The sequence below is a fragment of the Neomonachus schauinslandi genome, chromosome 2, assembly GCF_002201575.2.
Source record: "Neomonachus schauinslandi chromosome 2, ASM220157v2, whole genome shotgun sequence".
Classification (NCBI taxonomy): Eukaryota; Metazoa; Chordata; class Mammalia; order Carnivora; family Phocidae; genus Neomonachus; species Neomonachus schauinslandi.
The window spans coordinates 164,394,230-164,407,089 of NC_058404.1; the positions used below are offsets into that span (position 1 = coordinate 164,394,230).

Genomic DNA, 12,860 nt, shown 5'->3' on the forward strand with positions numbered 1-12,860 from the left:
TCTGTTGTCAGGTATCAAGGATCCAGAAATGCACAAGACACATCTACTCTCACAGCGCTTCCTGTCTGATAGGATGAATTAAAGAAAACACCAAAGAAGTAAAATAAAAATAAAATGAGGGGCGCCTGGGTGGCTCATATGGTTGGGTGTCTGCCTTTGGCTCAGGTCATGATCTCCCGGTCCTCGAATCGAGCCCCGCATCGGGCTCCTGGTTGGCTCAGCAGGGAGTCTCCTTCTCCCTCTCCCTCTGCCTCTCCCCCTGCTTGTGTGCTCTCTCTGTCTCTGTCTCTCTCTCTTAAATGAATAAATGAAATCTTAAAATTTTTTTAAAAAAATGAAATAAAATGAATATAATACTCAACATTTCAAAAATTATTATACTACTCATTAACACCTCTAATTATCACTTAATAGAAATACTGGTAAGACAGTCCTGAGGGCAAAACTTGTATACTTTCTGCTCTACAGAATTATATCCGTTATTTCAAGAAATATTTAGCTTAAAGGGCTATCTAAGAAATACATTTTCAGGGCTTATTTTCCCAAAATATCTAAAGCACCAGGTTGAATCCAACTAAAGGAAATCCTTGATTACCTAAAGAGTTGGTTAGTTCACAGAGAAAGGCAAATCAATGATTTTGTCCTTACCATTCTTTTTCCTAGTGTTTGTGCACACCCATTCACTCTTCGTGGAGGAAAGTAAGAGAGAACATCCGAAAACATAGGTATGGGTCATATTTCAAAGGTTCAGTCCTAAAAGTCTAGGAGTAGTGATTTCATTCCATAGAAAATGGGGAGTCACAAGGTTCACCAGAAGAAGGAGGATGGGATACTACTTCCGTTTACTAACCCCTGCGACAGAGTAACGGATGGACTTTGGATGTCAAGCTAGTTTGGTGTAGGAATGGCCAAAAAAACCAATGTAAAGTTATTGAAATAATTCAGGAGAAGAATGAAGATGGTCAGAAGGCAGCAGCAACAGGGATAAATAGAAGATTAATTCAAGACATATTTGGGTTTTTTGACTTAACTACATGTTTAGGACTTACTACACCATATTTTATGACTGAACTACATGTAAAGGAGTTACCAAGCATGACTCTACAGTCTCTAACTTGTATGATGGGATGATGAATGGTGCCTTTCACCACATCTCAAATTTTTTGATCAACTGGTTGCATGAGAGGGCAGATAATAAACTCAGATTGGAAAGTTTTTATCTGAAGTGGGATGTGAAACCGAGGATGTGCAGCAATTTGAGGGTTCTGATCCTATGCTCATGGGTACAGATAAAAATGTGGAAGTCCTAGGAACATAGAGGGCAGGTGACACCAGGTAAGGACATGAGATTCCTTAGGGAAGGAGACTTCAAGGTAATAAAGAAGTGGAAGGAGACCCCAGAGAAAGTAATATCAGAGAAATCCAGAGAGAAGGAAACTTCAAAAAGGGAGCAATCCTAGTGAAGCAGCAAAGGGGCCAAGCCTATGGTATTCAGTGATTAGGATGTCTGTTGACTATGGAAAATGCTGATAGAATGAAATTGTTGCTGGGAGTATGAATAAGGAAGTGAGACCTCCATGAACCAGAGAGGGACTGGAGGTTTAAGAAGTAGAATATTTCATGATGTTTAGCTATGAAAGGAAATAAGGGGTAAAAGCAGCCACTGCAATGAAAGGTAAGTCAAAGGACAAAGGATGAGAGTAATTGGACATGAACATGAGATGTAGGAAAGGAGTCCATGGAACAGGCAAGGTAGAAGACAGAGCACTGTGTGGGGGATGCTGGTGGAAGCTATAAAGAAACAAGGAATGGGATTAACAACATAGAGGAAAGGATTCCTATCACAGTAAAGGGAGTTGCCTCTTCATCTAAGGTCAGAAGAAAGTTGCTGAAAATGTGAATGATGCACGAAGGAATGGGGGGTACACAATTCATGTTTCATGGCCTCTACTTTTTCTGTTAGGAAAGCTACAAGGAAAATTTGCTAAGAATTTGTAAAGATAGGAAGAGAAGACAGACTTGACTCTTAGGGTTAGGAATTTTATTCTTCTTTCAAACATAAGAAGTAGGATTCCTCTAAAGGACAAGTTTATTTATTCTACATTGGAACAAAATTTAAATGAAGCCAATTTCATAATTAACTTCATTTTTCCCTATTTGGAGTATACACCAGGATTTCAAAAAAATACCTAATTTGCCCAACAGCTAGCTAGTTCAGGTCAATAAACATCTACGGGCCTTAATTTATGCCAGTTACACGTTAGGTGCTAAAAATACACAAATGGTTAATAAATGGTCACCACCCTATACAAGTTATGGTTGAAATCAGAAAAAGGGACACAAACAGTACTTTCATAAGAGAGAGGTATGCATGCCCAGGTTACTATGGGAGCCAATAGTTGGGGTTAGCCCTGGAGGAGGTGAATCTTGATGGATGACCAAGAGTGACTCAGGTGAAGAAAGGTGGGACAGTGTATCAGTCAGGGTGCAAAGACATAGGGCAAGAGAGAGCTCGTGTGTAAAAGCAACTGCAAGCCAGTGACAATGCTCACTCTGCCACATTTAACTAGCTCTGAAGATTTTTCATTGTGGTAGACTCAAAATGAGACTATATTTCCTTACCCAACAAAGAATTAAAGCTAGTGAAAGGACCTTCTTCTCCCACAGCTGAATGTTCAGCTAGAATTTCGTGCATCTACTTGGTTATATGTGCTTCTGAACTACTCTCATTGGACAGAACATTGCTCTCACAATTCCTCCTTCAGGCAAACTTCTAGACCCATTTCGTTTCTTTAAAAGTTCAAGATCACACATCTTTGCTACATAAGCCTTGGGACACACTGGACTATTAACTGTGATTCCACTGGAGTGGGAGGAAGGGGAGAGGTAAGAAGGAAGGGTGGAGAATGTAAACTTCTACTTCTTGCTTCAACAAATTTAAAGAGAGAAAGATGAGAGTTACGAACAAATTTTTCTCTTTGACTTTTTTAGCATTTTCCCATAAAATCCTAAAAAAACTCATAATAAGCAAATAATGAATAATCATTGCATACAACAGCAAAGATTTATCAGATGCTCTATATTCACCAGCTGATTTAATTTTTGTATCAATTTTATGTGGTTGGTCCTATAAATGAACTATGATCCCTGCCCCCCTGCCTTTATAAATAAGAAAAACTGGTTTTGGCAAATTAAGTAACTTGCTCAAAGTCACACAGCTCCTAAGTGGTCCTGGGATTTAAAACAAGGCTGGTAGCTCCAGAGCCCATCTCTCAAGAAGCAGACTTTAACTCCAGCTAGAATAGTCACTTCCTGATGACCACCAAATAAAAAATGTTTTAGTTGTATATTAGAAAGTGAATTTGAAGAACCATCACTTTTGAAAACATCACACAAAAGGTTGATTACCTTTTGATTACCCAGGCCACTGATATTTAGTCTTATTTTAAGAAGCATGAAATTCTATGAATTTACGAGATTCATGAATTTATGAGATAGTCCTAAAATGTTAACATTAGCCAGTATTTTGAAACTCCTAAAATCAGTACAGTGATTTTTAAAGATCAGAAAATAATGTAGGGTCCTGGAGGGAAGGCATTGTATCTATTTTTTTTTTAATCTATTTTTCCTTTAAATCTCAATCTCTCAGTGCCTACAACACAGTAAGGCACTCAAATTTGTTAAGTGATTAATAGTTTTGTTTTCAACACACTTCTGTTATCCTTGAAACAAAACTTAAAACCTTATAAATGGCTGTTATTTGAAAGGCAATACTGAGAAAGTTAGGTTTTCCATAATAGCTCATTCCAACTTAATTGAGGTATAATAAAGTTTAAATGTTTAATTTCTGTATTAGTGTTTATTTCCCAAGATACTTGCCCAAAGATAAGCACCATGTGAAAGACCACATATTACAAATAAGAATCAAATTATCTGCACAGAAATGTTAATACGCTTCTTCCAAAAGCTTGCACAATCTAATGGCTTCATACTTTCACCTTAATTTTGTTGAGGAATAATTTGTTTTCTAAAGTGATGTCTTTGCATTTCATAGGAATTTAAGTTAGCCTATTTAAATCGACAAGGCATGGTCTTATAACCTACCTTTATTATTTTTTTTTAAGATTTTATTTATTTATTTGACAGAGAGAGACACAGTGAGAGAGGAAACACAAGCAGAGGGGAGTGGGAGAGGGAGAAGCAGGCTTTCCGCGGAGCAGGGAGCCCGATGTGGGACTCGATCCCAGGACCCCTGGGACCATGATCTGAGCCGAAGGCAGTTGCTTAATGACTGAGCCACCCAGGCGCCCCCTACCTTTATTTCTTTATATCCTTATAATTTGTTCCAAGAACAATTTGGGGGGAGAAAGGTATTATTTCTTCTGTAATACCAAACAAAAGCAAATTACATAAAATAACAGATAAAAGGACAAAGTTACCAGATTCTATTATGAAATGAAATCATAAAGTGGTATCTTGGATAGACCTTAAACAATTGAATAGAAAATTGCATCTTATCTTTAAGTTTATATGCAAATCATCTAAAATAGATCTGGACTATGTCCAAAAGGACACCTGAGAAAAAAATTATACCAGGTCTCCCACTATGCAATTTTAATATTTATAAAATCATGCAGTGTCCTAAAGAGTTCTCAAATGTTGATTAAATAACTTGATAATGTGGCAAACTCCAGCTAATAGTTACTACTAACCTACAAAAATCATCACAGTGGCTAACCTTTACTTAGCACTTAGAAAGGGCTAGGTTCTATTGATTACTGTTTTATTACTATTATATTCATAATGAAGAGAACTGGGGTTTAGCTAGCTTATGCAATTTGCCCAAAGCTAAATATAGCTAATAACTGAGAAAATCAGGATTAGAACTTATTTAGAACTTAGAAAAGCAAACAAACACACATTATCAACTTTAAAGTAGCACTAAAAGTCAACAATCATTTATAGACAAGAACCTATATTTAAAAATACATATAAGAAGCATTCTTCCCATTTGCTAAATTTGGTATTGCTGAGTAATTTTTAAATTGTTCAAAATCTGGACTTTGTTCATCATATAATCATTCTAAAATACTATTTCCTACAACTATTTTTTGAGGGTAAGACTGTATCAGTAACATCTCTCTATCCCTGGCATATGATAAGACATAAATGTCATCAAATGATTCATAGCAGTATTTTAGTAGAACACTCATGACTTTAAAATGAAAACCATGAGCTTTTCCTATTATTTTTAGTTTTCTACATAATACATGAGTTTTTCTGGTTAGCTTTAGATCAGATATGGGTATAAGAAAAAAAATAGACCAAATTTTTCCTTATCTAAGTACAAGTCATATCGTCCTACAAAGGAGGGGGAAAAAAGTTAGTTTTGTTTCCGGATCTTTAAAATGGATGTTGAGAAAGTCACTGAAGAATTCTAATAATGAACAGAATTCAGAATCCTTCAGGTTTCAGCTTAAGTATCACTTTATGTGAGCAGCTTGCCCTAACCATTTCCTCTGTGGCTCACATAAAATGGAAGACAATTCTACTATCAGGATAAGCCTTTGAGTTATTTTTCTCCCTAAAGTAAACAAACAAAAATTACATCATCTAGTTGAACTCTTGGTCAGTCAAAAGAGCCTTAAATTTGTTCAAAATATACTTTTTATTAGAAAACTAGCCTTTTGAACCTAAATGTCTTTTGTTCAGACTTGGTAACTAGAATAGAATAGAATCTCTAGTCTGACCAATTTAGAATTACAATCTTAGGAACTTAGAATTTAAACGAGAACACTAAAGTCAATCCAAGAAATGTATCAAATACTCTGAGATGTCAGAAGAAAGAGTGGCAGCATCTGTCTAAGGGAACCTGTCAAGTCAGCTCAGAGGCTGAAGGAAGTGCTTGCCTACTTCTGGGCTCAAAGCTCAGTCTTCTAGCTCTTCACATTTTCTCCCTTGGGGATTTAAGTCAAACTCCTCACTTCAAAATCACCTCTAAACAGACTGATGACTTCAAAATTTCTTACCATAGCCTTTCCGTCTGACCAGAACTCCTGTAGCATGTTCCTATTTGCCCGTGGGGCATTTCCACTGCATGCCTGCTTGCTATCATTTCCAGTTCATCCTACCTGAGGTGAATTTAATGCTCCCTCTTTCTATTGGTGGTACTTTTTTCCTCCAAAGCTCAAAAATCACAAAAGCTCACCAAATTTAATTGGGTTCTTCTTCACAGTATCTCTTCTATGAACCCCTTCCCGTACCTTGCCATCTACTCCCAGTAATGCCCTGGACTGATTAGCAGAGGCTGATTTACCCTCTTTGTTGAGCCTATTCCCAGGACTCGAGTGGACCAATATTCCTCAAGCACAGCTTTCGCCACATTCCTTCTCTGCTCAAAAGATGGAAACGAGCAAAGGGTGGGGGTGTGGGAGAAAGAGAGACAGACACACATGCAAACCAAGAAACAGACTCTTAACTCTAGAGAACATGCTGGTTACCAGAGAGAAGGGTGGGGGATGGGTGAAATCAGTGTTAGGAATCAAGAAGTGCACTTGTGATGAGCACTGGGTGATGTATGGAAGTGTTCAATCACTATACTGTACAACTGAAATTAATATTACACTGTATGTTAACTAACTGGAATTTAAATAAAAACTTAAAAAAAAAAAAGATGGATTCTGTAGAGGCTGCTTTTAGATAACAGGCTTGAGTGATGGAAACTTGACCCAGGCAAAAGGGCCCACAGTGACCCCCCTGGCTGAACACAGACGGCCCATCAGGCGACCCACCTCAAAATATCCATAAGCCTTAACTGAGCAATGGGCTACTTACAACCAGGTACGATTACCAAAAAGGGGAGACATTCCCTATGTCGTCAGACCTCCTCACCTTCCCCCTTTAAAAACAGCCCCCACCCGCTGCCTCATGGCAGACAGTCTCCTCTGCTGTCCTGCCTGCGGCTCCCTTGTGGTGTGTTCAATAAGCTGCGATCGCCTATGTTCTGCCTCAGGTGAATTCTTTCACGGCCCCCACACCATGTATGCTTCCAAATGATCATCGCCCCACATTTGGGGGCCCCTGTCCGATTGGAGAGACACTGCAGATTCTCTACCACTGAAGGAAAATATCTCTGATGGTTAATTTCAAGTGTCAGCTTCACGAGGGATGCCCAGACGCTGGTTAAACGTTACTTCCGTGTGTGTCTGTGAAAGTGTTTCTGGGAGAAATTAGCCTTCAAGTTGAACTGAAGAGACGGTCCTCCCCAGTGTGGGTGGGTATCATCCAATCCCTTGAGAAGAAAAAGGCAGAGTAAAGTTGAATTTACTCTCTGCCTTCCTGAGGCTTGAGCTGGGACACTGATCTCCTGACCTCAGCATCCGTGGTTCTCAGGCCTTCAGACTTGGATGGGAATCTACACCATCAGCTCTGTGGCTCTCGGGCCTTCAAACCACACTGCTGGCCTTCCCGAGACTCCTGCTTGCCGGTACTGGGGCTTCATAGCCTCCATTATCATGTGAGCCAATTCCTGATAATAAATCTCATTCCTATTGGTTCTATTTTTCTGGACAACCCTGATTAATACACCATTCAAGGAGTAGCCTGGTGTTGGAAGTCCCTCCACAGGAGGCCTCAAACTCCCTCTCTTTTCATTTCTCATTACTGCTCCTAGAGCTGGTTTCCCCCTCAGGCCAAGTCAATATCCTCAGCATCCCCAGAACACTCCACAAGCCTTCCTAATCTCAATATGGGGGGGTGGGGGAGAGGTGACATCATAAACTTGTTTGTAAAGCAGTTAACATATTAGATTCAGAATTTCACACATCTGTTCTAATGATGACTTTTTAAAAAGTAGATACATTTCTCATGAAAGGGAACACCAGACAATTAATATTCCAAACTTTGTAATTTTCATTTTCATAAAAGTATGAAAAGTGAAAATTTCATTTTCATAAAGACATGGGAAGTGTTTGCAGTGCAATATTAGGCCAAACAATTAGAATAAAAATATATGGAGTATAATCTTTATTTTGTAAAACATACACACAATGCACACAGGACTTAAAGGAAGATACGGCAGTGTTATAATTAGTTGTCTCTGGATACTAGGATCACAGGTATAATTTGTAAATGTAGATTTACAATATACAGCACAGTTCCAAACTCACCTTTACAGACTATTCTTAGCTACACAGTCTTTCTGTTTATAAATACTGAAGATACAGGTCTCCGTGACAGCAAATATGCTTCAGAAAAGACCTCCTATTATGAATGCTTTCTGTTGCTGCAATGGGGTGAGTTTTATAAAGTTTCTAGCTTTGTGTACAAAAAAAGAACATTCTTCCCCATTTTTCAGTATCCCCTTCCTCCACTGGTAGCTCTTATCTTTTTCTTCATATCCCACCTTGTTTTTCATATCCATTCATATTTTTCATATCCCATCCTCTTCTTAATCCCAAATTGTAACATCCAGGATTAAAAACTATCTGCTAGCTTTCCTTCTTATGAAGTTTAATTCTTTCCATTCCACTTATACATAAGTTATAGAAGCTTTTGCTTTATCAACTCCTGGATTGACGATGGCTTATTTAGATCTTTCTTGACTTATGAAAGGGTTAAATTCCAATAATCTTATTGCAAGTTGAAAATATTATAGGTGGAAATGCATGTAATACACCTAACCTACGGAACATCATAGCTTAGCCTACCCTAACTTAAACGTGCTCAGAATGCTTACATAAGCCTACACTTGGGTAAAATCATCTAACACAAAACCTATTTTTATAATAAAGTGTTGAAAATCTCATGTAAATTACTGACTGTACTGAAAGTGAAAACAACAGACTGGTTCTATGGGTACAAAATGATTCATTGTTTACCCTCGTGATCACCGGGCTGACTCGGAATGAGGTTCCCTTCTGCGGCCCAGCATCATGAGAATATCTTACCATACGCTAGCCCAGGAAAAGGTCAAAATTCAAATTCTGAAGTAAGGTTTCCACTGAATGATTACTGCCTTTGAAACACTGTAAAGTCAAAGAATCCTAAATCAGACCATCGTAAATCAGGACCATCTATACATTTTGGTTCTGCTAGGACACCTGAATTAAATTCACTACAGGTCCTTAATAAATATTAGTTGAAAACATCACCACCACCAGCATCACCAAAAAGGGTCCTGATCACATCTAAGGGGGAAGAAAGTAACATTCTGCATGTTTCTAAATGACACATGTATATTCCCTAGCCCAGCTCCTGTTACACTTACCTACTGTAAACTTTAGTTACTAAATTGTTGATCTGTTTGTCAATTTTATATTTGCGGTAATCTTCCAAACCATCTTTTATTGCAATAATTGTCAGGACCACCACGAGAGGTAGCATTGTAATTTCCTTTTGGAAGGCTTCTACCAAAGGCACCCAGTTCAAGACAGCTAGAAACAGGAAATATAAATTGGCAGCCCTGCAATCCAAACACACACAAGGAAGGGTTAACAAATCACATAAAAGCCTAAAGCAAAAGGAACAAAAATATCTCAAGACATTTTCCTATGTTTCCCTTAGTCGATTTTCGATGCTACAGAACAGAGAACTAGCCAAACCTGACGTATCTGAACAACCTGTCACTCCTGTAGATATCCAGCTCATGGCTTTACTGTAATAAATGAGGTATTCTTTATTAAATATATGATAGTCAATATGTGTATGACAGTCTTGAGTTGTGAAAACATAAGAAGCATCACAGAAAACACTACTTTCTTTTTAAAAGCTCAAAAGAGGGGCGCCTGGGTGGCTCAATCATTAAGCATTTGCCTTCAGCTCAGGTCATGATCCCAGAGTCCTGGGATCGAGCCCCGCGTTGGGCTCCCTGCTCCGTGGGAAGCCTGCTTCTCCCTCTCCCACTCACCCTGCTTGTGTTCCCTCTCTTGCTGTGTCTCTCTATCAAATAAATAAATTTAAAAAAAATCTTTAATAAATAAAAAATAAAAGCTCAAAAAATTTAGAGGAAATTCAATGTTAACACATTGTAGAAATAAATTTTTCAAAACCCCAACTCTCTAGCCTTCAGAAGTTAATTTGCATGTCCAAACATTAGATTCAAACAAGGCTCAAGATAAATAGAGATGCCTGGGAGGTTTATTTCCCCCTTGAAACCAACCCTTCTATTTCAGCTTTTAAGAGATTCATTTCTTCAGGAACTTCTTCCACTTCTTTATTTTATATATTCAAATACTCCTCCACTGGCCCCTAAGGTAAATTCAAGTAGCCCATTTCCTTAAAAGAAATAGAATCTCAATCCTGCATAGCCCCTCAAGTTTTTATCACATATTTTCCTCATTAACCATTAAACTTCTCAAAATTAATTTACCCCCATTTCTCCTTCTGCACCTCCCAACTCCTTGTATTTTGAAAATTCTTACTTAACCTTTTTTGCTACTTTTTTGGCCTCAATTATTTCCATGTGGACTGTATCCAAACCAACAGCACTGACCCTGAACTCTGTTCAAGTTTCAGATTCTAATTCATAAAAGACAGAATCACCCATAGCATGTAAAGCCATTAATTCAGCAAATTCACACCTATATTTTAAACGTACCCATCATTCAATAAATGTATATGGAACCTATATACAGTGAATAATGAGAATGAATATATGCAGAATGAATAATGAATGTTGAGAATCTGTATATTCACATTAGCATCTCAAACTCAACATTTATAAAAACCAAATCATCTAGCCAAGTTTTTTTTTATTCCTGTCTTTACTTTTTCTGCTAATCCTCCTGGTCATTCTCAGCTCAATATGTTCATACCATCTTTTTACTTAATTCCCTGCATCTAATCCATAGTATCTGTAATAATCCTTCTTTCCATTCCCACATTTTTCTAAGCTCAGGTCTTACCACTCGCCAGGGTATATATAGCATCTCCCTAAATGTTCTCTCTGCCTTTGCTTTGTTTCTAATTGTGCCAGGCAGAGGGCTCTACTTTCCAGACCTCAAGCAATGTATGCTACTGCCTTTCTGCTTTTACATATCATACTCCTTCCCCCATCTGAAAGGTGCTTTGCCGACACCTCTGCCTTGAAAATCTCACCAGCTCTCCATAATTAAGTTCAAATGCCCTTTCCTCTTCTCTTGCTCCATTATTTCTCTTCTGAGGCTTCTATCCTACTTGTTAGCACTTTATAACACTCATCACATCCGCTGTCTTTTCATTGTATACACATCTTGTTTCCCTTGCTAAAAGCAAACTCCATTAGGAAAGGAGTACCATTTAGATATGTATTTCCTTCAATGCCTAAACTCATAGGAGAGCTTCAATAAATACAATTAAACTGAACTATATGTCGTTGCTTCACCTAGTGAAGAGCTCTATTTCCCCATATCATCAAGTAAGAAAAAGCTCAAATTAAAACTCAGCATGGTCTAATGGAAAGAACATGGAAGCAAGAGTGAAAAGACTCAAGGCTATAGGGTCAGCTCCTAATCACTGGCACGACATTGGGTAAACCAGTGTAACAAACTTTGTTTCCTAATCTATAATATGAAAATATCTTCTCTGGTCAAGAGAAAGCATCTTACCACTTGTAAAGTGCTATGTGAACATAAGGGCTCATCATTTCACAACAAACTCTACTAGAATCGTCAAAGAAAATGTCCCAAGTCTTAGCTTAGGTAACATATAATGTCATAGAAAGAAAAATCTTATGTTAACTAGAATAACAAAGAACATGTTAAGACTTTTACCTGTGAAATTGTTCAAATAAATTTCTTGGCACAAAATTTAGAAGTGTGTACTTTGTTGTCCGTATTCGGTTATTCACGTAGGTGCCAGAGTACTTTTCATACTCATCCTTGAAGGGCCAGAGGTGGGGAACAACCACCCGGTGCTTTCCTGCCAGTCTGGGAGGCTGAGAGGACTTGCCCCCGCAGACAAGCAGAGAGGAATAGCTGTATGACCTCTCATCCTCGTCCCTGTTTCTACTGCCCATCAGCTGTTGCCAGTGATACCTGGCCCATTGTAGACACTCAGTCATGTCCAAAATGTGGTGAGATCCAGGATATGCAGGTGATCTGGCAAAACAAACAAAAACCCACTAAAACACTCCTTATAAGCCTCTGGAAAGTCTTAAAGGATAGTAAGGGTAGTAAAATTAGAATTTTTTTCCACATCAAATAAATATATGACCAATGGTTCAATGGGTATAAAGTAAAACTACTCTTTGGAACTAGTAAATGGGAGAAAGTAAAACTAGTCTTTGGAACTCCGTTTTAGCCAAATTTTTTATTAAATAAAGCATACACCTTCTGCCTCAAGAGCCAACCATCTGACCATTTAAGCAACAGGAGACAGCACCTAAAGGCCACCCTATAATCTGAAGCAAATAATCTGGATTTAATGTGCACAAGTCTCTTAATTTATCTGATAATTAGTTTTCTCATCTTTGAAATGGGAGCGCCACACACGTGAGGCAATTTATGTAAGGATTTAATGAGTAACATGTAAATTATCCAGCATAAAGCCTGATGCAGAATAAGCAGTCAATAAAATCCATTCTGTGAAGATTACAAAAATGCCCACAAATTCTTTCCATCCCTGTATGTACAACCCTTCACCCATCAAGTGATGGAACCCAAGCACTCAGGATCTAGGTGGGGTGATAGGCATGTAAATACATAAATGCAATCCCAGGGATAAAACGTTGTTTGAGGGGACACCTGGGTGGCTCAGTAGGTTAAGCGTCTGCCTTCAGCTCAGGTCATGATTCCAGGGTCCTGGGATCGAGTCCTGCATTGGGCTCCTTGCTCAGCAGGGAGCCTGCTTCTCCCTCTATCTGCAGCTCCCCCTGCTTGTGC

The 12,860-nt window shown here is 38.4% G+C and overlaps 1 protein-coding gene across 1 annotated transcript in view; it reads right to left on the reverse strand.

Moving 5' to 3' along the window:
* ATP10D (ATPase phospholipid transporting 10D (putative)) overlaps window positions 1-12,067 on the reverse strand; it is a 74,048-nt gene extending 61,981 nt beyond the window's left edge. Inside the window, exons 1-2 of the mRNA XM_021701654.1 lie at window positions 11,751-12,067; window positions 9,269-9,463 (exon numbers count right to left, since the gene is read on the reverse strand). Coding sequence (XP_021557329.1) covers window positions 9,269-9,463; window positions 11,751-12,040 — 485 coding nt within the window. The 5' untranslated portion in view covers window positions 12,041-12,067. The remainder of the gene's footprint in view (window positions 1-9,268; window positions 9,464-11,750) is intronic.
* Window positions 12,068-12,860: the final 793 nt, after the last annotated feature.